This window comes from Haemaphysalis longicornis, unplaced genomic scaffold (genome assembly GCF_048455015.1).
Source record: "Haemaphysalis longicornis isolate Haplotype H1 unplaced genomic scaffold, Haemaphysalis longicornis Haplotype H1 scaffold_10, whole genome shotgun sequence".
Lineage (NCBI taxonomy): Eukaryota > Metazoa > Arthropoda > Arachnida > Ixodida > Ixodidae > Haemaphysalis > Haemaphysalis longicornis.
The window spans coordinates 101148669-101171567 of NW_027526204.1; the positions used below are offsets into that span (position 1 = coordinate 101148669).

At 42.5% G+C, this 22899-nt stretch overlaps 1 protein-coding gene across 6 annotated transcripts; it reads right to left on the reverse strand.

Moving 5' to 3' along the window:
• Positions 1–2965: 2965 nt before the first annotated feature.
• LOC144158970 (uncharacterized) lies at positions 2966–22762 on the reverse strand. 6 transcript variants are annotated; one of them, XM_077690185.1, is made up of 8 exons: positions 22564–22762; positions 19321–19429; positions 19239–19267; positions 19025–19169; positions 18628–18746; positions 15906–15953; positions 13150–13346; positions 2973–4157 (listed from the first exon to the last, which is right to left on the reverse strand). In XM_077690185.1, exons 4-8 carry the CDS (start codon positions 19100–19102, stop codon positions 3781–3783), a joined length of 819 nt encoding a protein of 272 aa, XP_077546311.1. In that variant the 5' UTR covers positions 19103–19169; positions 19239–19267; positions 19321–19429; positions 22564–22762; the 3' UTR covers positions 2973–3780. The 6 variants fall into 6 exon arrangements, 5 of the variants coding, with proteins under 5 accessions (XP_077546311.1, XP_077546312.1, XP_077546313.1 ...); XM_077690189.1 differs by lacking the exon at positions 2973–4157 and adding an exon at positions 4168–9513 and having other exon boundaries at positions 19239–19429; XM_077690186.1 differs by lacking the exons at positions 19239–19267; positions 19321–19429.
• Positions 22763–22899: the final 137 nt, after the last annotated feature.

A 22899-nucleotide genomic window follows, 5' to 3' on the forward strand; every position in this document is an offset into this window, starting at 1 on the left:
TGATTGTAATGGGTGGCTCAAGCATGGAGAGTGCGTCTTCTGCCAAGTCGAGTTAACATGGCGCATTTCGCCACTGCCAACTTCTTCCTTCTCGTAGCAGTGTTATGAGTATACTACGAAAGTATTACAAATGTCACAGCAATACTGTGGTATTACTAAGGCATTATGACGTATTACATTAAAGCGTATTTATCAGAGGGTTAACGACACATTAGCAGTGAGGTGATTCATCCAAGAACTGGAGACGCCACTACAATTGCCTAGTCATGCTTTTCAGGCGTGGCTTTCGTTGGAAGCCATTATTCACTCCAACAAGATTGTCACGCTATAGAGAAATCATCAGGAATTGGCTGGGCAGTCACCACTGCTTCATGTGCTTTCCTTAATATCTTGTTAATTTCCTTGAAGTTTGTGATAAAATTTGTCATTGTTATAAGGTAAAGGTAGTGTTTTTAATAAACAATTTTTTTCGTGGCCCCCTTTAGTTGTTCAAATGTGTAATCTCCTTGAGCGTTCGGTAAATATGAGGCCAGCATGCCCTCAATGTTAGTGACCTAAAGAGGCATCGGATGTCTTTGAAGGTTGGCTCCAACGCAACCAAAGTGGTAGCTACATCAGTAAAGCACTCAACTCAGGTACAGCTGAAAAAGAGCAGACCTTACTCGGATTGTCTTGAGAAAGAAAATCTCAAATCCCGAAGGGTTTTCTGATGGGCTAGTTGGTACATTGTCCTTGAAAGAAAACAGCTCTTAAGACAAAGGGAAGGGAATCACAGAGCACATGCACTTTAGTGTGTGATTCCCTTTTCTTTTGTGCTGTCCTTTGGACTGTTTCCCTTCAATTTCAAATCTGTTGCAGTTGTATAACTTAAACATATGTTGCTGGGCTAGTTGGTGCATTGCAGCGTAAAGAAAGCTGAAAACGACTTAAAAATAGAGTGCATCTGTGCCATTGTTTTTTGTACCTGTAGCGCTTGTCTTCAAACATCGTTGCACTTGTACTCGCCATCAAAAATGTCTGCTTGTAAGTAGATGATGTACCTTTATATAAATATTAAAGGAGCATTTTCATCTTTTAGCACTCTTAATGTAGCTGAAATCAATTAGCCATTGTGGGCGAGTGTACATTTATTGCTTACGTAAGTCTTCAGAACAATTTTTCTCGTGTTCTGAAATTTCAGCGAAAACAAGGTGCAGTTGTTCAAGTTAATTGTATAAGTTAATTACAGGAAAGTTAAGGTACCACAAAGAGAGAATCGGTGTCTATGTCATCATTGGCGTCTCTATATCTACGGTACTGGAGGATGAAGGCCTCATTGATTTCTATTCACCAAAAACTGTCAACCAAGTCCGTCCCTTCAATATTGTCTTATAACGGCTTTATCTGCTATTTTATCTTTCTAATGTCTTGTTTCACACATGCTGTGATGTTATCGAAAGATCCTGTTTGTCTGTAGATGCACAGGAATGTTAGGTGCTTATGCACTTTAAGTGAATGTGAATTGATTTAGCATTGATCCTTGTGCAATTAAAAAATGAAGCCCTAAAGTGTATCATTCTTTATATGGTGGAATAAACACCTGTTTAATTAGTATGCATGTGTGAGCCAGCCGCCTCCTGGTGTGAGCCTTTCTTGCCATGTGGTAATACATGCAGTACGCATGAATAAGTGTATTTTCTGTGCCTGAAACGAAAGAAAACTCCTTTTCACTGCCATGCAGGGCAATGAATGTATGTAAAACATTTGGGTAGGTTTGTTAAAACTGACACTTCGGCAATCATGCAATGGTAATTGTTCCTTTGACGTAGCTTTTTTACTGTTAACTTGTGTATACTAGAAACACATCAGAGAGACGTTTATACACGTTTTTAAATCACAAGAGACGTTTATATAGGCAAGGCAAACATTTCTGAGCTATTGAATCTGGTGGCAATGTTAATAGTTGTTAACACTGTTGGGCAAAAAAAAATTTGGCAGATTTAAAGTAACACATCAATGCACAACTGGAACCAAGTGTTCTTTAATTGAGAATAAATGCTTGATATTTGGGATGAAAAATAAAAAATACATTTTGGAAAAAATGGTTCGACCCAGAAATACAAAAGTGCTCGTGCGTGGCACTAGCAATTGTGGTGGCATTCCAGGAAGTCCAACTAATGAAAAGTTCCAGTGGATGGCGCATGAGCAGAGGAACGTGGTAAAATTGATTTCACTTGAGCACCCCTCCACCGTCTTCATTGTGGGAGGGGAGAAGGGAGGGAAAGAGCATGAAAGGGGAGTGGGAAAGAGAAGAAGGCATTTGCATGGCACGGGTGGCAAAAGAGTAATCTTTCGACATTTGCAGAGAAGTGATCAGATATGCTGCCGTTTTTTATCCCGAGCTTAAGCTCACAGGCATGTTTTGATGAGAAAAAAAAGCTCTTCTATGTGAACTATGAAGGCCACTAATAAATGATTTCGAATGGTTTGGACACCATCTTAAACACACATGCAAAAGAATGGAGTGTGTCCCCACTGCTAACTCCATAAATGACTACGGCTTTGTAGCCTGGTTTTAGATATAGGATGATTAGGAACCTCATCAGGCACTATATTCACATTTGACAACTCAACTGCAAACAGCATTCTGTTGACAAAAAAATATGATTACCAGATAAATGTGAACGTTCAGTTTGTGCCGAGAAAAGAAAGTCACAGAATGTGCCTGAACGGCCTCCTGAAGAGGTTCGAGACCGTTGGACAACCGATACTGGGCGGTTTGTTAAACAGCATAAGTATGGTTTCTTCATCTTTCCCATTTTTCTTCTGAACAAACATGCCACTGCTTAAAGTTCTGCCCTTGTTTGTCAAGAACAGTTTGCTCCTGTTCTGTTCAACAAGGAATGCGCTTTAGCCCCACTAACATGCGTGAAAACAATTCAAAACATTAATAAAAAATTAATTTCACCAGTCTGGTCAAGTTTTTTAAAGACAATTGCAAACAAGAAACTCAAATTTGTTTTTGTAAAACCTTTTATTCAGATAACATGACAAGGCTGCCTGGGAAAGCTTTCATAATGACAAATTTAGAGGAAATTTTACATAATCGATTCAAATTTTAGTGTGCTGTTATGTATATTTCACTCATCACACTGAAGTATATTCACTCATCACACTGAAGCATAGAGCCTATTAATACAGCCCGGGAAGACGCGTGCCCAATGAAGTGCAGGGACAGCTGAAATGAATTTTAATTAATGGTGCAGTTAGCACAAATGAAGACAGTTTAGCAAGTTTACATCTCCAATGGGGTAGTTCTGTAATAACACATCAGGATGAATATGTGTAAGCACCCCTAAATGTTCACTGCAAACAAAATAGACGAAAATGACGCAAAACATGTTACTGCATTTTCTCCCCAGTACCTGACATGATGATCGGTGTCTAATACAAAGAAAGTGCACGTTTCCGATGAAGTACAGAGGTCAAACTGCAGAATTTTAGACATTGTTGATGGAAGGAATTATTGATTAGGAAACTTCTGTTCAACCAGCTAAGGTTAAATGCAAACAAGGATCACACACTCAAGACACTACACTCATACAGAATCGCTTTTCTTGCATAGGGAATAATTGGTAACAAACCTTTTCAGAGTGTACTGTCTGAACACTAAAAATTGAATTCACAGAGCACCTAACCTTTGTGTTAAGATTAATTTCAAATTACAAGTTGAAGTCAACCCAAAAATGGCTTTACAGTATGCACAAGTTGCAAGCAAAACTTTTGACCTGCAATGCATTATCAATGCTGCTGCTTCTTGTGCTTTACAAGCTGGTGCTTCCATTTAAAGGCGCTTGCACACAGGCCGCACACGAATGGCTTCTCTCCTGTGTGGCTGCGCATGTGGACTTTCAAATGGGGTCGCTGCGTAAATGCACACGGGCAGCAGCTGCACTTGTACGGTTTTTCGCCTGTGTGGGTCCTAACATGCTTCTCTAGATCTATGCGGCGACAACTGTTGTAAGGGCAGTAGCTGCACTGGTGTGTGTTGCTTTCCACACTCTTCCAGGTGTACAGCTTGGTTCCTGTGGCCCGGTGATAGCGTGTCCTGCTGCCAGACTGTGAGCTTGATTGGAGGAGCCAGGTGTTGTCATGGGAGCAGAGTGCTGTTGTCTGATCTGAATGATAGACAGGGGATAAAGGTTTAGAGCGATGCATTTGCGAAGAATACGATGACATTTTTTAGGAAGCTCTGGCTTGCCTTAAATCCTGAGCTTGGGCATATTGCGAGTGACCTAAGCTCCCGAAAAAAGTTAACATGTTCACCAAAATAGATCTCCGCTTAAAAAAGAGAAGAAACATGGTAAAGCATACATAGCATGGAATAAATGATACATATAAAAAGCTAGCTATAATACAAAAAATGCCAAGAATATCAGAAACAGGCAGCAGGTTGCCAATCCTTGTGCTTGGCATGTCATAACAAGCAAAATTTGTATACTTGTAATTTGGTAGTATGAGTTAGTTACATAGGGCTTCAAAAGAAATAATTTCAATGAAGATAATAGTTTATATATAGGTTCTATTTCCTATGTTTGCTGTTGTAGCAAATCTGATTTATGTTGTCTTTCATGGACTGCAGGAAAGTAAAACTTGCATATTTTCTCTCTTTACTTATAGTTTTTGATGGCCCAAGCTGTAACGACTGTTCACAAGATGTGTCCTCAATTATGTTGCACGAGAGTTTAAATAAAAATTATGCTAAGTTTCTGAATGAACTAAAGTAGCACTCGGTTGAACATTTGACACAAAAGTACTGATTTATTGCTGCTTGCACATGTTATCTCCAGATACATTAGCCATGCAGGAAACCCATACCCAGAAAAGGTATGGGTTTCCCAAACTCATACCCTCACAAACACCAGGAACAGAAAGAACTCAGCCTCTGAAACTGTTATACAAAAAACAAAAGCATGTTCACAAGATGTGTCCTCAATTATGTTGCACGAGAGTTTAAATAAAAATTCTGCCAAGTTTCTGAATGAAATAAAGTAGCACTCGGTTGAACATTTGACACAAAAGTACTGATTTATTGCTGCTTGCACATGTTATTTCCAGATACATTAGCCATGCAGGAAACCCATACCCAGAAAAGGTATGGGTTTCCCAAACTCATACCCTCACAAACACCAGGAACAGAAAGAACTCAGCCTCTGAAACTGTTTTACAAAAAACAAAAGCATACAGCACACAGTACAGCATACTGTCAAGTTAAATTACAGTGCAGTGTTCTGTTCCAGTTGCAGCTGCTTTCTATGGAGTGTAACATGCGTAAATGTGAGCCTCAGTAATACATGCACGCCTTCCAAGCCATGGGTTCCTCTGTGTAGTGTAGGTGAGTCCAGATATAATTGATTGGGCCATCAAGAAGAAAAAACTGCTTGTTGCCTCAGGAAGAGGTAATCTCGACAGTGTTCAATTGTAAGTTGCAGACTGAAATCGAACCTCTTTGCAATTGCAAAAAGTACACTTGCAAGAGTGGTGGTTTCTTTGCATGGGAAATTTTTTTAAACATGCATCAGCATCTGCAAACCAAAGCATGCTTTGATTTCTGCCACAGCTGCACTTAAAATTTAATTATCGACTACCAATGAGGAACATCACACCCTTGTAACATCAGCCGGATACACCATTGCGTGCTGTTATTCTCTGAATACATCACACCTTTTGTGTCCTACGAGCACTAAATTACCTTAAAGCACAGAGAAAAAATAGCACAGGAGGGCGAACAGTGCTTCTTAGTGAGGCAAGGTAACGTCACAAGCACTTGACCTAGGCTAAGCTAGCGGCATATGTCGCGGGAGAAAAAACTGGCCACCGCGATCGGCATTTCACAGAGCAGCCTCAGAATGAAGTGTGGCCACTTTCATTTCGGTCATCAGGTGTCTGTACCCTCTCCTTCACTGTAACAGCTACGAAGCTTTGTAGTCCGCAATCCATTGTGAATTTTCTGGCCGCTGGCCAGCACTAGCCACAATGGCCCGTTTTCCCTTTTCTATATCCACAAATGATGACACATGTTGAGAACCCTGAACAAAAGAGCAATGTTTTAACGAGGTGAACTTGTGCCTACAAAAATGAAGACAAACTGGCGTCAGCTGACCGTGTCGAGAGAACACTGGCAGAACTTCGAGTGCGCTGCCCTTCGAGTCACCTCACGTGCAGTCAGCGCATTTGTGCATGCTCCCTCTGGCACAAGTTTTCTCCCCCTCTGCATTGCCACTTCAGGCGCAGAAGCTTTTCAAAGTCGATCGGATGACTGAGCTGTTCTGGTGGCTGTTGGCACTCCTTGATATTAGCAAAATGGGACACTGTGTCGGAGCACACGTGGCAATGTATTCTTGCGTAGTGCCTTAAAGAAGCCACACCCTAAGGACATCTCAGCACCTATTCACTTTTGAAACTGATAAACACGCAAGTTTTTTTAGTGACAACTACCAGAGTTCGTGAGCAAGGCTTCTGATAATATCAACTCAATGCACACATTTGTGCAGGCTAAGTGTGTGCAGGCTATGTCATCGAGTTCCCTCAGCTGCTGGCCACTTTAGGCTTTCCCTCTGGCCCATGCAATTGGCAAAGGGCCATATTCTGGTGCGTGCTACGCTCCCTTCAAAACAGCAGTTGCAAGTGGCTGTGGCTGCAGCACTATTTTGCTGAGGCCCAATCAGAACCTCGCCTCTTTTTAAACACGGCCATGCTGAAGCACCCTTACTCAGATAAATCACAGGTCACCCTTACACACAAATCACTGCTCAAAAGAACAGAACCAGCAAGGAATGTTGGCTCTGGAGCCATGATCGGGTGTAAAGGGTTCGAGTGTTACCCCAGCCGACAAAGACACTCGTAGCCAAACATGAGCCAGTTTATTCTGGAGCATTAGGAAAAGTTACATTTCGCAGCTCTGACAAAAACGTTGACATAGGAGTTGTAAGGCCGCTTTTGAGACTGACATTCACAGTTCCGTGCAGCAGAACATGCCATTTTGGAGCTGTGCAAGCAAACCAGCCTTAGATGTGCTGCCTTGCTAAGTCTCTTCTCAGATGCTGCTTCCACTTGAAGGCACTTGGGCATGAACTGCACCGAAATGGTTTCTCCCGAGCGTGCCTCAGTATGTCAGTTTTGAGCATGTGTCATTGGGTAACTTGCGTGAGCACGCATTGTACTGAAACGGCCTCTACCCCGTGTGAATCCTCGTGCTTGATCAGATGGGCACGCGAAGTGGCTACGTAAGGGCAGAGGTGACACCGATAACACTTTTTTTCCTTAGTTGAAGAAAACCGCCTTGCATCTCGTGGACAGACTATGTGTCGTCTTGCCTTTTCGGTCTTTCTCTGAAGCCAAATGGTGCCGCATGTCTTCATAGCAGTGCCATCTTTTTTCTGCATTTGTAATAACGAACCACGGTGGCTGCTTTTCAGATGGAGGCAAAAAGCCAACACGCCAGTATCAATATTTCGGCCATTTACTATGGCATGCCTCAGAACCCATGTGTTTACTTGGGTATGTAAAACCGCATAATGCATCAATAAATCAATAAAAAACATCCACCGAACTTTAATATCATTACACAAAAAACTAAACGTTAATTTTAAGGGTTTATTCTATCCGAAAGCTTCATTCAACACCATGAGTAATACGCCTTGATAATTTCAGTAGTGACTACTAACACAGGTGGTTTACAGAAAAAACATACTAAATTTAATGATTAGCGTGAGGAAAAACTGAATTTGGTGATTAATTTGAAGAAAACCTAAAATGTTGTCTTTCTGATGACTTATATTAACAACCGAGCTAAGATGACACGATTCAAAGTTATGAACGGCTTTCAAGTTAATATAAAATTCTCCTTTAGGGGCGGCTGTTGTGTGAACATCAATGATTTGATGCCCTTAAGAACAAGTGAAGCTCAAGAAGATTGTAGCTCACGTAGGTTGTGTAACTCAAACTGGAAATATGTTAACGCTGAAGTTTAACCTATGACTCAGTTACTTTAAACTAAAGCATTTAAAAGCAAACCCACTGTGCTAAATATATTCTTCTGTCAGCAAGCCCAACATTGTGAGCTTCAAACTCTCACCCAGGAGTACTTTTCAGTTCTCAAAGGAATGCAGTCATCTTGGTTTAGCAGCTCTCTGTACTTGTTTTTAAACGTAAGGTTTAAAAAAGTCTGGCTGCCACCTGATTTAGATTTCACTCCTGAATAGGACAAAGATTTGTCAAAATTAGCCTGGCACCTTTTGCTTCTGCATCTCAATGGTCATAAGAATGTCTAAAATGCGATTTGACCATGCCTTAGATGAGGTGCCTTAATTTATGCAGATAATTTTGAATTCCTCGGTTTAAATACACCTTTGTACAAACAAGTACATCAAATAAACAAAAGTTTATAACTTCGTCAAATTCGGCTAAAATGATGGGAAACAATGCACAACCACACACTGGGCTCCAGCATGCCATACACACATAGTTAAATAGATATTTTACCAGATGCACAATATATTAACATGAGTTAAACCACACATGAGGCTTACACTCCGTAACCTGTGGCTGAATGAACAAAACTGCATAGTATAAAAATCTGTCAGCATCGAGCTTCTGAAAGGGAAGTGCAGTTATTAGACATTCGTAATGAAAGTGAAAGCGAAGTCCATTTTTTGATGACAATTTAGGCTGAAAACCCAGCAGTTTACGCTTGATGTTAACTTATGCTTGGTTCTGGGAGTTTCGTTTTTCCGAACAAAGGATGCATCATTGCTACATAGGCAGCAGTTACTGATCAACCAAGTGCATGTCTTTGCGCTACACATGCATCCCCACTCGAAAGACAAGAGCCAGCAAGGAATGCGTTGCTTCAAGAACCATAGGTATATGTCGGTTCAAGAATCGTACCGAGGGAAAAAGGAAGGATTTGAGACTTATCCCCACCTAAGAAAGACACCCATGTGTATCCAAATATGAATCATCCGTTTATTCCTGGACAATTTACGAAGGTTACACTTTGCTGCTGACAAAACTGTGGTTGTAAGAGTCGTAAGGCTGCACTTCGGAACAACATTCGCAGTTCCGTGCCGTTTTTAAGCTGTGACAGCAAACCAGCCTCAGATGTGCTTCTCTTGTAAGTGTCTTTTCCGCTGCTGTTTCCATTTGAAGACACTTGGGCAGAAACTGCGCGCAAACGGCTTCTCCCCCGTGTGCCTCAGCATGTGCATACTGAGCACATGTCATTGGGTGAACTTGCGAGACCACATGCTGCACTGGAATGTCCTCTCCCCTGTGTGTATCCTCATGTGCTCGATTAAACGGGCACTCGAAGCCACGTAAGGGCAGAAGTGACACTGGTGGCCGTAGCTCCTTTTCCCTGGGTTGAAGAGGGTAGCGTGCACCTTGTAAACAGACTAGGCATTGTGTCGCCTTTGTTGTCTTTCTTCGGAGCCACACGGTGCCCCATGTCCTGGCAGCATTACCATCTTTTGTCTGCATTGGTAATAAAGAACAACCACCGAACTTCATTCTCAGAAATCTTTACAGAAAACAATAAAGAGGTATTAAGGTTTTTTTTTCAAATTCAAAGCTCCAACCCCATGAGTACCTAACATTTTAGGAATGACTAAAGCGACTACTAACACAGGTAGTTTACAGTAAGGAAAAACTGCTAAATGTAATTATTAGAGCAAAACCTAGAGTTTCATCGTTTTGAAGACTGATATTAAAAGGTCAAGGTGACATAGTTCAAACTTAAGAACAGCTTTCAAGTTAATATAAAATTTCTGGCTCGGGGTGATTGCTGTGTGAACGCCAAGGATTTCAGGTGCATTACGGGTCAAGTGAAGCTCATGTAAGTTGTTTAACGCAAGTAGGAAATGCTTGCGATGTGTACAACTCAGTTTACAGGCAGATTTTAACATAACTACACAACAGTTAAACCTAGCAGCAATTGTTTTTGAAAAATCATGCCGCGTTTGAACTTGTGGCTTAAGCTTACTTTAAAATGTAAGCATTTAAAATTGAATGCAATGTGCTAAATACACTCAAAGCAAACCTCCATATCAGCAGGTGCAACATTATGACCTTCAAACAATCACGTTTGGTGCTTTTAGGTTCTCAGAGGAGTGCAGTCATTCTTGTATAGCAAATCTTTGTACTTATTTTATATTTAGTGCATAAAACAAGAGTCTGGCTGCCAAGCATTTAAATTCCCCCTCTAAATATGGCATAAATTTGTTAACAGTAGTCTGGAACCCTTTGTTTTTATATCTTAACAGCTATAACATCTGGATTACATTTTAAAAGAGGTGCCCTGATTATTGCAGATCATTTGGGTTTCTCTGCTTAAATAAGCCCTTGTGCAAGATCAAAAGTTCATGAAAATTTGGCTGACTCGAAGGGGAACAATCAAGACTGCGCTGGATTCCAGCATACTGCTCACACTGAGCCAGCGTGGTAGATATTTGACCAAATGAACGATACGTTAAGATGAAATAAATTGGAACATGAATCTTACACTCCATACAATTTGCCTTTTCGTGGTATGAAAATCTGCTAGCATTGAGCTTTCAGAAGAGATGAGTTCTTAGAAAATTAGAATGCAGGTGAAGTAACTTTTGTGATGCCGATTTAGTCTTACAACCGAGCTGTCTACATTTTATGTTAGAGCATGAATGAGTAATGATCTTGCTGTGATTATTTAGGGATTTTGAGTTTTTCATTGCAAAGTGGGCATTGCTACAGTGGCAGCAGTTACTCGACAGAGTGCATGTCTTTGCACTAGACCTGCAGTGCTCTACTTGACGATGTCGAGTTTCTCCAGGCTGTAAGGCCAAAAGCAGTTCAATATTAATTGCCAAATCTGCCCATTCACCGTGGTAAAGCTACAGCCAACATTTTTTGCAGTGATTACATGTGCACGCACTGTCGTGAAGTTTTCCGAGTGACGTTTTCCCAGTTGTAAAGTTTTCCTGCTTTTTTTCCAAGTGCTGTTCATTCCAGCCCCTTCACATGATGTGTAAACATGTAGTTTGTGTGGACATGCGTGAATGAAAAACCAGCTTAATAATTAGTTACTAAGACAATTTCAAAGTGCTAATATTCTAACTCTGCTCCCCTAAGTTTAGATTGTGGAGTGCTTTGTCTTACTTGTATTTCAGAGTAAACTTTCTCGGATTACTTTTTTATCAAATCTACGATGGGTCTGCACAAAAAACAATTGGTAGAATACTGGGCGTAAGGCATTAAACTGAAGTTAATTGATACACAATGAAAATTAATCAGGCCAACTGTAATATGGAGCCTCAAATATTTAAAACAAGAGGACCTTGTAAATCCACAGGCACCTGTGCTTTTCCAGTTGTTTTTTATATTGCTGCTGGAAACCAGCAAATGCTACAACTCCGTTTAAGGTCTTTAAACTAAAAAGACTGTGGGCAAAGAATCTCAAACTCGCAACATATCAGAAGAATCATAGATAAAACAAAACTGAGCTCCAGAACATGAACTAAAAGAAGCCCACACACACGTTTGATCAGTGCTGGGAGTGATTTGACACAATTTAATGGGGAGCAGGCACAGAACACAGAAGCATGCTAACTAGACATCTGCAAATAGTGAGCATATTCATTGCACACTGAAAGACAATAGAAACCGCACAAGCAACACTCATAGCTGGATATGAGCTGGATATATGCAACATGGGCAATTATGCTAGGCACAAACCATCAATAGCACAATCCACCAGCTAGGCATCAAGTGTTCTAAAAAAATTGGCAGGCACGGTACAACTGAAAGGGTTATGGTACTGCCACCCATAAATTACAATGCCAGAACTGGAACCTAGGTTACTAGGTCGCTGAAAAAAAGAATAGCTAATGCTTCAACTAACTTTTTTCTTTGAAAGGACAGACAACCAATTTTTGTGGTGCATATGCTCTCCATCCCGAATGAAGGGCACCACACGAAATACCTTGTACTAAAAATGTTTTGCTTACCTATGTGGTCCGTGACATTTAAAGCAGAATTTCTAGATCAAGTCTTACGGATACTTCTAAAATGAATCTGGCAACCGCAGCAGTGAGGCGCATAGCAACGTACATTTAACTGTACGTGAGATAAAAAGAGACATTTAAAAAATGGCTGCAATCCTGCCCTGCAAATATCCACGAAGCTTTTGTAAACCACTGATGTGGGAGGGTATGAAATGTTCCTCGTCGTCTCAGCGGGTTTGTCACTTGCGCTCAGCTTCCTGGCGGCAGAGACTGACACATGCGCTCACCCGCAAATTACGTCAAGCCCCCGTTTCGCAAGCAGCTGCAAACCTAGTCTTTACCAGGAACAGATAGAGGTGCCCCACTGTTCACAGGCATCTTATTATCTGCGTGCGATTTCGATGCTTGTTTTTTTACGAATACTGAAATCTATGCTGTATGCCTGATTGCAAAGAAAGTTTGCACTGGGCTTTTCTGGCAGGAAATTGTGGGTCCTCCCTAGCCTGACGCATGCGCTTGGAGTCTTGGGCGAGAACTGCTCGAACCTGCCCGGGATTCTTGTTTATGACATGAAATTTTCCGACCGACGAGAAGACAACAGCTTCACTGTAAAACTTGTCTCAAGATAAATCAATAACAAAATGTAGCCTGTCTCGTTTCTTTGTGCACATGGAAACCGACGAAGCTGTTTGTATATGTACAGTAACAACATACATAGGCACTACATGCGTCCCCTTTCAGACTTCAGAAATTTTAGTTCCAAATTGTACTAATTTCAACCAATTTATCTGAAACTGCCTTCTTGTTTTTCCCTATATAAAACGCAGGCTTTTGTATGAGCTAGAGGTCATGCAATCCACAAAAATCGGTTCTGTCCTTTTAAGAAGAGTTGAATTTTGCAGCTCCGACAAAGATCTGCTTGTAAGAGTTGTGCGAACCAGCCTTAGACGTGCTCCGTTTGTAAGTGTCTTTTCAGTTGCTTTTTCCACTTGAAGGCACTCAGGCACAAACGGCACAGAAACGGTTTCTCCCCTGTGTGCGTGAGCATGTGAGTTTTGAGCACGTGTCGTTGGGTGAACTTGCGTGAGCACACGTCGCACTGAAATGGCCTCTCCCCCGTGTGAATCCTCACGTGCTTGATCAGACCATGACGGGAAGGGGCCACGTAAGGGCAGAAGTGACACTGATGGCAGTAGTTCTTTTTCCTCTGGGTTGAAGAAAGCGGTTTGTTTCCCATGGACGGACAATGCATCGTATCGCCTTCGCCATCTTTCCCTGATGCCAAATGTTGCCCCACATCCTGGCAGCTTTCCCATCTTTGTACAGCACCTGTAATAAGAAACAATCACGAAAATTCACTATTGGTAATCTGCACAGAAGGAATTAAACGTTGCTTTAAAGGGGTCGTGAAGAGATTTAAAAAAACTGTGCTGTGTGTGCACTTATAACCGTGGAACCTTAATAAAAAACAATGCATACACGTTTCGTTTGCCCGATATCAGCAAATAGGAAAACAAATGCAGTTACGGTTTCACCGAAGCTTTCCTCCTCAACTCGTGAAGTGACGTTTCAGTAAGTCAGTAAGAAGCCAATCACAGTTCTCCCTCGTCTGCACAATATGTCGACATAGAGCGGGCTTGCAAAGGGATCAGATAAAGCTACAACATCGGCTCCATGATGAAACTTGCCCTGTAACTGAACGGGAGATGTCTGATCTCTGATACGACTGATCAACATTATCAAACTTTCAGTCAACAACGCGGGTCAGTGGCGCCGGGAGAAGCAACCATGTTTAATCTAAACTGGGCATTTGTAAACTGTTTACGCTGTTTCGCACGAGTCTAAACTGTCTTTTTGCTAGCCGATATGCTTGCACAAGTTTGCCGACGTCTGTCTCATGTAGCCTGTAATGTGAGTTGCGCGAACGTGAAACTTCTGACCTGGCAAGATAAATGACTGAACGCTTAAAATGAAAATTTATTACATAAACACGTTTATCGAAGGAACTTCGAGTAGTCGGGACTTGAAACCCATCCATCATTTACTTATCAAGCGCAAAAATAACTAGTGAGAAGCAGCACCCCAGCGCCGAGCGCCGAGTCCCACCATCACGTAGTTCGATTGCTTTCCTGTTTCCTCCAATAAATAATGCTGTTTTGTTGATTGTATACGCTCCCCTTTGGCTTACTGCAGAAGTGTTCAACAGTAGGTTGGCAGTTAAAGCTCTGGGTTGATTAGAATTTGTGAAAACACGACAGGGTGGTGGGTTACAAACACAAAGCGGCTTTTATGCAGCAGTTTTTTGCCGCGTGCACTTCTCACGTCAATAATGTAGTGGACAAAGTGTCCGACTAGGCTGGCCGTAACGTTCGGCTGGCCCGGAGGCCGCAAGTTCGAATCGCACATGGGGCCCTTTTTTTTGCGTGAGCGGTTTTGTGCCATTTCATACAAAAAAGGTAAGATTCCGAAGGGAACTCGGTAAAACAACATGAAATTCTATAAACTGTACAAACAGCCAGTAGGTCTGAGTTTTGCTACAATGTTTGCCAGACAACTGAAGCGGTCACGACACTGCCACGTGGATAGAAAACTGTTTTTGGCAACGAATAAAGGATGCATTATTTTTAAAATAATGGGTTTGCAACTTTGCAGAACAATGTACGCAAATAACATTGGACGTGTTGAACTCTCAAATGTACTTGACATGACGTCACTGCTAGTTGCACGTCAGACCGACAACACGCGCATGGTCGCTTGTGATATGCCTCAAAATGAGAATTTCAGAGGTGCCTCCTAAATTCCACAAGCAATGAGTTGTGAAAATATTTGGGATTTATGTTCTTAAAAGGTCGCTTAAGCAGACAAAATTAAGCAAAGGCAAATGCATTTTCTCTTCACGACCCCTTTAAGAATGTCCGCGTCTTCTTCATACACAGACACTTGCGCCCTTCTTTTTTTGGGGTTTCGGATCTTTGTAATCAACAGGCACCTGTGCCCTTAGCCCGTTGTTATACAATGCTGCTGATGGAAGCGAGCAATTGTCACAAATTTGTTGTTTTTAAATTAAAAAGACATGGCAATATATGGCAAATTTGCAAATGTTGCAAGAATCGTAGGAAAAACAAAACTGCAAAACACAAAATAAAAGCACACACGTTTGTATCAGTACTGGGAGTGAATTGGCACAATGTAAATGGATACGAGGCACAAAATTCAGATGTAAACTAACTAGACACCTACAAATAGTGAGCAAATTTATTGCACACTGAAATAAAGAAAAAAACAACACAGGCAACACTCACAGTCAGGGTTGTTTGCTACACCAGCAATTACACAGGGCACAAACATCACTAGTGCGACGAACCTGCCACGTATCATAAGTGTGCTAAAGACACTGGGAAAACGTGGCACAACTAGCAGAAAGAGTTATGGTGCTTCCAGTCACTATTACTGCCAGAAATGGAATTCAGATTACCAAGATGCCACATAAAAGGAATTGCTAAAGCTTTCATTTGTGGTTAAACATTATTTATACAAAGTGCAGTTAATCTGTATACGGAGCTGAAAAGGTAATAAAAGAACCTGACTTTGCATGGCTTAATCCCAAAACAATAAGAGTGTTGCTAACAAGCGATAAAAAAACCAATGAAGTTGGTCTTTGAACAGTAAGCAGGAATAAATCCGCAGATATGCATGCTTCTGGTTAATTATTTCCACTTACTTTCTCACGCTCTGGTGAGAGTCAGTCCAAGTCAGTGCAATAGAATCATACAAAAATAACACTTGCATGCGCCTCCACATCACCAATAAAATATGCTGCCACCAAAAAAGCTGCTACCACTATAATACAATTCACGAAAAAGAAAAAAAGATGGAATCTGGCCGCACACTGCTTGAATCTTGAAGGCCGAAAAGCATCGTTGTAAGCAGGCAGCACTGAAAAAAAGGCAATAAGAAACCAATATGAAATCAGGAAAGCTTGCTTTAATAAACCTGCAAAGGCAAAAAACACACTCCTCATATTCAGTTCCCAAATATTTTTCAGAAAAAAAGACAGCTTAATAAGTATACTACATAATAAAAAGTACAAAAAACTTTGTAAAACGTGGAATGCACAAAATAAACTTAAATTCTGTGCCGTTTACCCTTCACAAGGTGCACTTGGTCCTGAAGGGACCGCTAAATTTGGCTGATTTAGGCAGGGAATGAATAAAGGCACTTAAATACAGTTTTAAATCTTTTCAAGACACCCAGATTTAGTGAAATTGTGTCATAAAATACAATTACCTGAAGTTTAATGTGTGAAAGTTGACTACAGTTGAATGGCAGCAAACGAAACCTACAATCAGGTGTTTACCACTTGTTTTTACCTTCATAGTGCACAGCATTATCGGGGGCTTGAGCTATTGGAAGAAGACCCGATCAACTGCACATGATAAGAAAATGTAACGAGGTATTGTACGCATAAAAACAACCTAAAAGCTCATCAAGAACCATGACATTTAACCCAATTATTAGAGGCTGAAACAGTTTATCAAACCGTCGTGAGGGACAAAGTTAAAAAAGCAGCAAAAATACATGGGAATGAAAGAATGTAAGCACAGAAACAGAAGTTGAAACTTGGAGGCAATGTCTTCAATATACCAAACATGCAAAACTTCACTGATCGGCCTGAAAGTGAAAGTTTTGCAAATACTTCCAGGAAGTGCCGTAGGCTAATGCCAGTACCTTGAAGCCAAAATGAGGCTTTAAGGTACTTTGTAAGGCAGAGTTGGCACTTCCAGTGGCTCCTGAAAGTTTGGAATAGACAAGGCAATTTTTGTTTATGAAATTCCTCAGAGGAAATATGTACAAAAATGCAGGAGTGTTTTTTTTTTGCTAGCAGCTAGATGGGTTATATGCCCAAGCGCACATTACAGCAAGAAAAGTGGCTTTATTAGCGAAAAAGCACAGGAAGAAACGAAGGACACACAGGAAACTTGGCAAGGCACAAGTAATAACTCATTTACTCTTTGTCGACACATGCCCAATTTATGCAAGAAAGTCCCACAAAAAAAGGCAAAAAGCTAAGCAAAGATCAAAAGCAGGCAAAATGACGAAAACTGCGGTTCCTTCTCACCGAAGCAGCAGTATCGCATCTGATATTCAAACACACTGTCTCGTGGTCCTTGACAATCTCTGGTAAGCTGAAGCCTTGTGCTAGGCTAGTGATGGTCCTGTCAAACTGTCACTTACAGGCACACCTCTTATGATGGATGAAGAGTCCGTCAATATCAATAGACGCTTTCTACACTGACCCCCCATTCTTTTATCGTCACCAATGCATCAGTCCTATTCTCTGATATGCGCCTTCCACACAGTATTGGAATGCTGACAGTATTACATAGCATGTGCAGTGCCACTTTTTATAATTGCTGTCCTGGCATTCATCTCTGTTAAGACAGTTCACAAGCTACAAGAGTGCGAAGCTGGGAGTAGGTAGGAATCCATTAATAAAAACAGCGCAAAGGACGGGACATGAGTGAAAACAGACAGGGACGGGCGCTGACTGATGACTGAAGTTTAATGAAAGAAACAGAAATGCATGTGGAAAACATGAATGGCAACATTATGAAAAACTAAGATTTCTGTTCCGTGGTATCACTCACGACAGTCACACCACCTAAATAGTTAATCTCTTTAGCATGCAGAGCGATTGATGGCATGCTGATGCAACAGTCCCCCATTTTGTATATAGTAAACGCCTCCGAAATTTCACGTGAGCACTCGTCCGGGTATCTGCTCACTATCGAGGTGTGGTCGAGCTTCGGTGAGCATTTATGCTTCCCGCAATGGACTGCGATATTGCTCCCCTGAAACTTCTTGAGTGAGTTTGCATGCTCGCGTAGGCGGTCATTAATACAACGCCCCGTCTGCCCTACGTACGACTTGTCGCAGGACAGAGGGACGTTGTACACAACACCTTTCCTGCATCCCGTGTAGGCATTAGTATGCTTAACCACACAGCGACCAAAACATTGGTCATTGCTATTCACCTTTCTCTGCAGAGCCTGGAAAGCTTGTTGGGAGCCAAGAACACCACTCTTGCGCCACACTTTCTTCCCGTTTTCATCAGCTTGTGGAAAACACCATACAGGTATGGAATGATGGCCGTTCCTTCCTTTTCTCTTTTCGGGTTCTTCTTCGGCCTACCCTCGCGGTTTTCCTTTATAAAAATTCCGGGAAGGCTTTTGATTAGACAGTCTGGGAAGCCCACCGTCTTCAGTCACGATTCTTGCTCTTTGAAGCTCTCTGGGAGAAGGTGGTGGCAATTTCTCTGGAGAGCATTCCGCAAGGCACCTTGAGCAATTCCGCGCTTGACCACCTTTAAATGAGCCGATGAGAACGGCAGTAGGCTTTTCTGCGAACGGGGGAGTACTGCCAACAGACGTGTTGTGCGTGAAGGCAGAGCTTTAAGTCCAAAAAACGAAGCTCTGAGTTGAACGGAAGTTTTCTCGTTAATACCAGCCCGCTCAAGGCCAACTCGAAGATGCCACAAATATGGTCAACTTTTGGCTCAGACGTCACACCTTCCGTACACTCGTACATGACCAAGAAATCGTCGACGTACCTAAAAACCTTGGTGACTGGGGTGGCACGCAACTCGTCATTTAGCTTCCTGTCAAAATGGGCCAGGAGAAGGTCACTCAGCAATGGAGCCAGGCAGAATCCAATGCAAACGCCAGACTTCTGCACATACAGATTCCCTTGAAATTCCACAAGTGAGGAGTCAAGGTAGACGGCAAGTACAACGAAGCCAGATCATGTGCTTGCTATTCACCGGGCCTGGGGTGGAATAACGTGTTTGCATCCATTTAAAGTGATTCCGATCAGATACTACACTAGTGCAATGAAATGGACACTGGAAGTATTAGCCTTGTCATGCGACCTCCACTGCAGCTGCTGCACACATCCCATGGCATTGCTCAAAATAAACTTCTGAAAGGACTGTAAACACAACGCTCTACCCCAGATGTCCGAACTTCACTTCGATATGTCATGGATGCCCATGGGGTTGGCAGACCACCTGTTAGCAGCATGTTCATTCAGCCTGGCCACAGCAGTGCCCACCCTGAAGTGTGCAAACCTCCTCCCTCTTGCGAGTCTGGGAAACTGTTCACAAAAGAAAGAGGGTGTATGTCAAACTTTGGCAACTGAATTTGTGCTCAGACGTGTCCTCACCTTCAAGTCGTGTACTTCTCTGTGCAGCCCTGTAAGACCAACTATGTGGTATTTGGCACTGCATTGCTCGTGAATGCCATACCTTTTTTTCAGCCAGTGAGCACAGCTTATGAGTGTCACGAAGGTGCGTGTAGTCTTGTTGTAACAAAGCTCGTGCAGTGCGGGGAGTGGTACTGGAAATAGTTACGAATCTGAAATTGCCACAAAAATACCATTCCTAGCTTGCAAAAGCCACTTAGATGAATGAAAAAAGGCAGAATTGATACGGGTTATAGTTGCTGCATGGTCAGAAGACAGGACACTGCTATCGTGAGAAGCATGACCATGAACAGCTTGAATACGTACTCGCACACAAATGTGCACTTTAATGTGAACACAATGAAAACAAGCAGGGGCCTTAATGTGAACAGCAAAGCACGGGTTTGAGGCGGAGCATCTTAAGCTGAAAGTAAAACATGTCTGACGTCAGATTAGTGGCTGTGCAGCAAAGTGGATGACTGTTACTCAAATGTGCCAGATTGGAGCATTGCTTTAAGGAGTAACCCTACGCGACAAGCCAATTACTCAAAAGTTCACAGTGGACTAGCGGTGCGGGCGACAGCTGGTTGTACACCCGCCCAATTTTTTTATCAATATCACGGGAGCGTCGCCAGTACTGTTGATCCATGCCATATTACGGAGCGACATGGCAAACTTGGCGAATTGTCGCACAAGCACCAAGGCCGTGCCGGTTATAGTCTGCTAGGCCGTTCAAAGAGCAGAACGCTGCCCCCGATTTTTTCTTTGCTTATCACACTGCCTGCTAACGATGCAAAGAGGCAAGTGAAAGTGCCTGGTAGCAGCAGCCTAAGTTTTCAACGAGCGAATCTCGAAATGTGCGTTTTTTAGCGATTTACGAAGTATTGGCGCAACGGGCCTTCTCATGAACAAAGGCGGCAAGTATACGAAGAAGGGTGATATGCGAAGGAAACGATTTGGGGGTGTGCTCAGCTCCTGGAAGAGCCTAGCAGACGACGGCCATGGCAGCCAGTGCTTAGTGCGCATGCGGCAACTCTCGTCGTGTTTGCCGTGTCACTCCGTCATATGGCACTGATCAACCTCCCGGTCGATGCTCCCATGATATTGACAAAAAATTGGCGGGTGTACATAATAGAGTGCCACCAGGCCCCTTCGTCGCTTTCGCTCACTTGTAGACTGCTTCTGGCCGGGCAGACAGAAGTGACAGCAACAGAAACGCCAAGTGGAAGTGTAATACGTACAACCGGCTGTCACCAGCACCACTAGTCCACTGTAAACCACGGTTAAAGTTACACTAGCAGTGTCGCTTTACGCGTAGTAATCTGCCCAACCAAAAAAAAAGAAGATGCCGATAGAAGCATCACTGAAATCTGAAGAAGTGCGCATAGAAATGTCTAGGGAAAAAAAGAACACCGTGAGGAGGCAAGAAAGAAGTCGTAAGTTTGCCTAGCATATGACGTGCTCACAAAACAAGGCTTTCAATCGGATGTATTTATGCTTTGAGCTGCTTTTGCCATCGGTTACCTGCAAATGTACGACACTGGGTGGGGAGGATAACTCGGTGCCATTGTCATGTAGCTCGGTTCCTAGCCAGCCCAAAATGTGCTTCTCGCTCAGCTCACGGCATCCACTCATGGATCGACTGCAATTCTCAATTCGCTGCTACCCGCACAGCTGTCATTTCGTTTCATCTGTTTTATTGCATCCTTAAAGGCCCGAGGGCATTACATAAGGGGTGCAACAAATACTCTGTGAGGGTGCATAATTCAATGTGAACAAATTATAGGCATTACAGTTCTAAATACACATATGGTAGTTTGGTCAAGAATGACAACAAAAACAAAGAAAAAAAATGCTGGACTGCGAATTAAAGTTTGAAGAGCACAAACAACTTGGCAAAACGAAAATATATACATACAGTATGCTGGTAAAATATATCTACAGCCACGGGTTAGTGGGTGGAATCAAAGTTGGATTTCAGTTTTACGCGGAATGATGTGTGGTTAGGTGTGGCAACATCGGTGTCGGGGAGGTGATTCCAAAGTGTAATTGCATGGGGGAAAAAAGTAGTCGTTCACTGCGGATGAACGGCCGTTGATTCGTGCAATGGGGTTAGAACGGTTAATTTGGGAAGGAGTTCTGTTTGGGGCTTAAAAATTTCGTGTCTCGATTGTGGGCTGAAAAAGAAACTGTGCAGGAGGCATAGGCGTGAGATGAGGCGGCGTGACGCGAGAGATGGCCGCTGGATTGAGTGTTTTAGGGCAGTGACGCTGATTTCTCTGGTGAACAGTGAGGTTATAAAGCGAGCCGCACGGTTTCGGGCTGATTCTAGCACGTTAGCGAGATATGCTTGGGATGGAATCCAAATGGACGATGCATATTCGAGCTTTGGGCGTACATATTTTAAGTATGCAGATTTTAGATTACGGCGCAGGAAACCAAGTGTGAGCAGTCTGAGTAGATGGACTGAAAGATGGATGCAGATGGACGGAGCAGATGGCAAATGAAAGAAATGGGTACATGTGCACTCCGAGATACTTGTACAACGTAGCCGAATCGAGAGGAAGCGAATTTATAATGTGTGTATGATGAACAGTGGCGCGCTTACGGGAAAATGACATCGACTTGCATTTCGTTAAGTTTGATTTGGTTGGAACGGCATTGACGAGTTTTGGTACCATAGCGCAACTGTGTTGAGGTCTTGCTGTAGTTTACTACTGTTTTCAATGTTTTGAATGGCGGAGTATATGACACAGTCGTGTGCAAGTATTTGAAGTTTTGTATGTTTGTGGGCAGGTCATTTATGATTATTAAATAGAAGAGGTGATAAGCCGGCGCCCTGAGGGACGCCTGATGATACGTTAAAGAAGAGTTCTTATTATTAGTAGAGGTGAATTGCTTACGGTTACTGAGGAAGTGTTCAACCCAGGAGAGTGTTCGGTGCCATACCAAGCGAATGAAGTTTATGGTACGCGATCAAAAGCTTTGGCAAAATATAGGAATAAGGCATAAATCTGAAGGTTCTCATACATGCTTTATAGTATTTGGGTCTAATTGGTTCTCGCATGAGAAGTGCTCAGGAAACCGCGTGCTGGTGATTATAGAAGAAATTTATTGGTTCAAGATGAGTCGCGATGCGCGGATATAATGTGTTCGCTTCGCACGCTTACCGCTTCAAATCCGCGGGGTTCAGTACCAACAGGTGACGATCGCGAACTTTGTAAAGTACTACAGCTAAATTCTCCCCAGTTGCGCTGTTAAAACTTATAATAAAACGCGGCCGTGTACGAACGGGCGCGGCACTTGCCTGCGGCGGGGTGGTTCAGGGGGACGCCAACTTTGCCAACAAAACGCTGCTGCCAACATTCACAACCACACTACCGCGCACATAACCGAAATCACTCATATCACACTTCACAATAACCACTGCCTCGTTTATTCCACGGAATTCGCGCTGTCAACGCAACTCATTCCAGAATTCAAATGCACTCAACGTAGGCAGCCATGTTGGCCGTGTTGTGGGTACAAATTGTGGCTTTTGTCCTTTTGTTTTGTGGCCAGCCAAGCGTAGCCGCTCAAAAACAATCTTGGACAAATTTTTAAAAGCGAGAGAACTCTGTTTAAAAGCCACACTAGTTAAACT

What these genes read in the sequence shown, in the direction of transcription:
- LOC144158970 (XM_077690186.1), bottom strand. Translation starts at nt 19,102, where the DNA reads ATGAACATGCTGCTAACAGGTGGTCTGCCAACCCCATGGGCATCCATG. An exon ending in GTGAAGTTCGGACATCTGGG is followed by an intron (nt 18,747 to 19,024) that starts GTAGAGCGTTGT and finishes CTGTATGTGCAG; the next exon opens with AAGTCTGGCGTTTGCATTGG. An exon ending in CCAGTCACCAAGGTTTTTAG is followed by an intron (nt 15,954 to 18,627) that starts GTACGTCGACGA and finishes CCTTTTTTTCAG; the next exon opens with TGCTGCCTGCTTACAACGAT.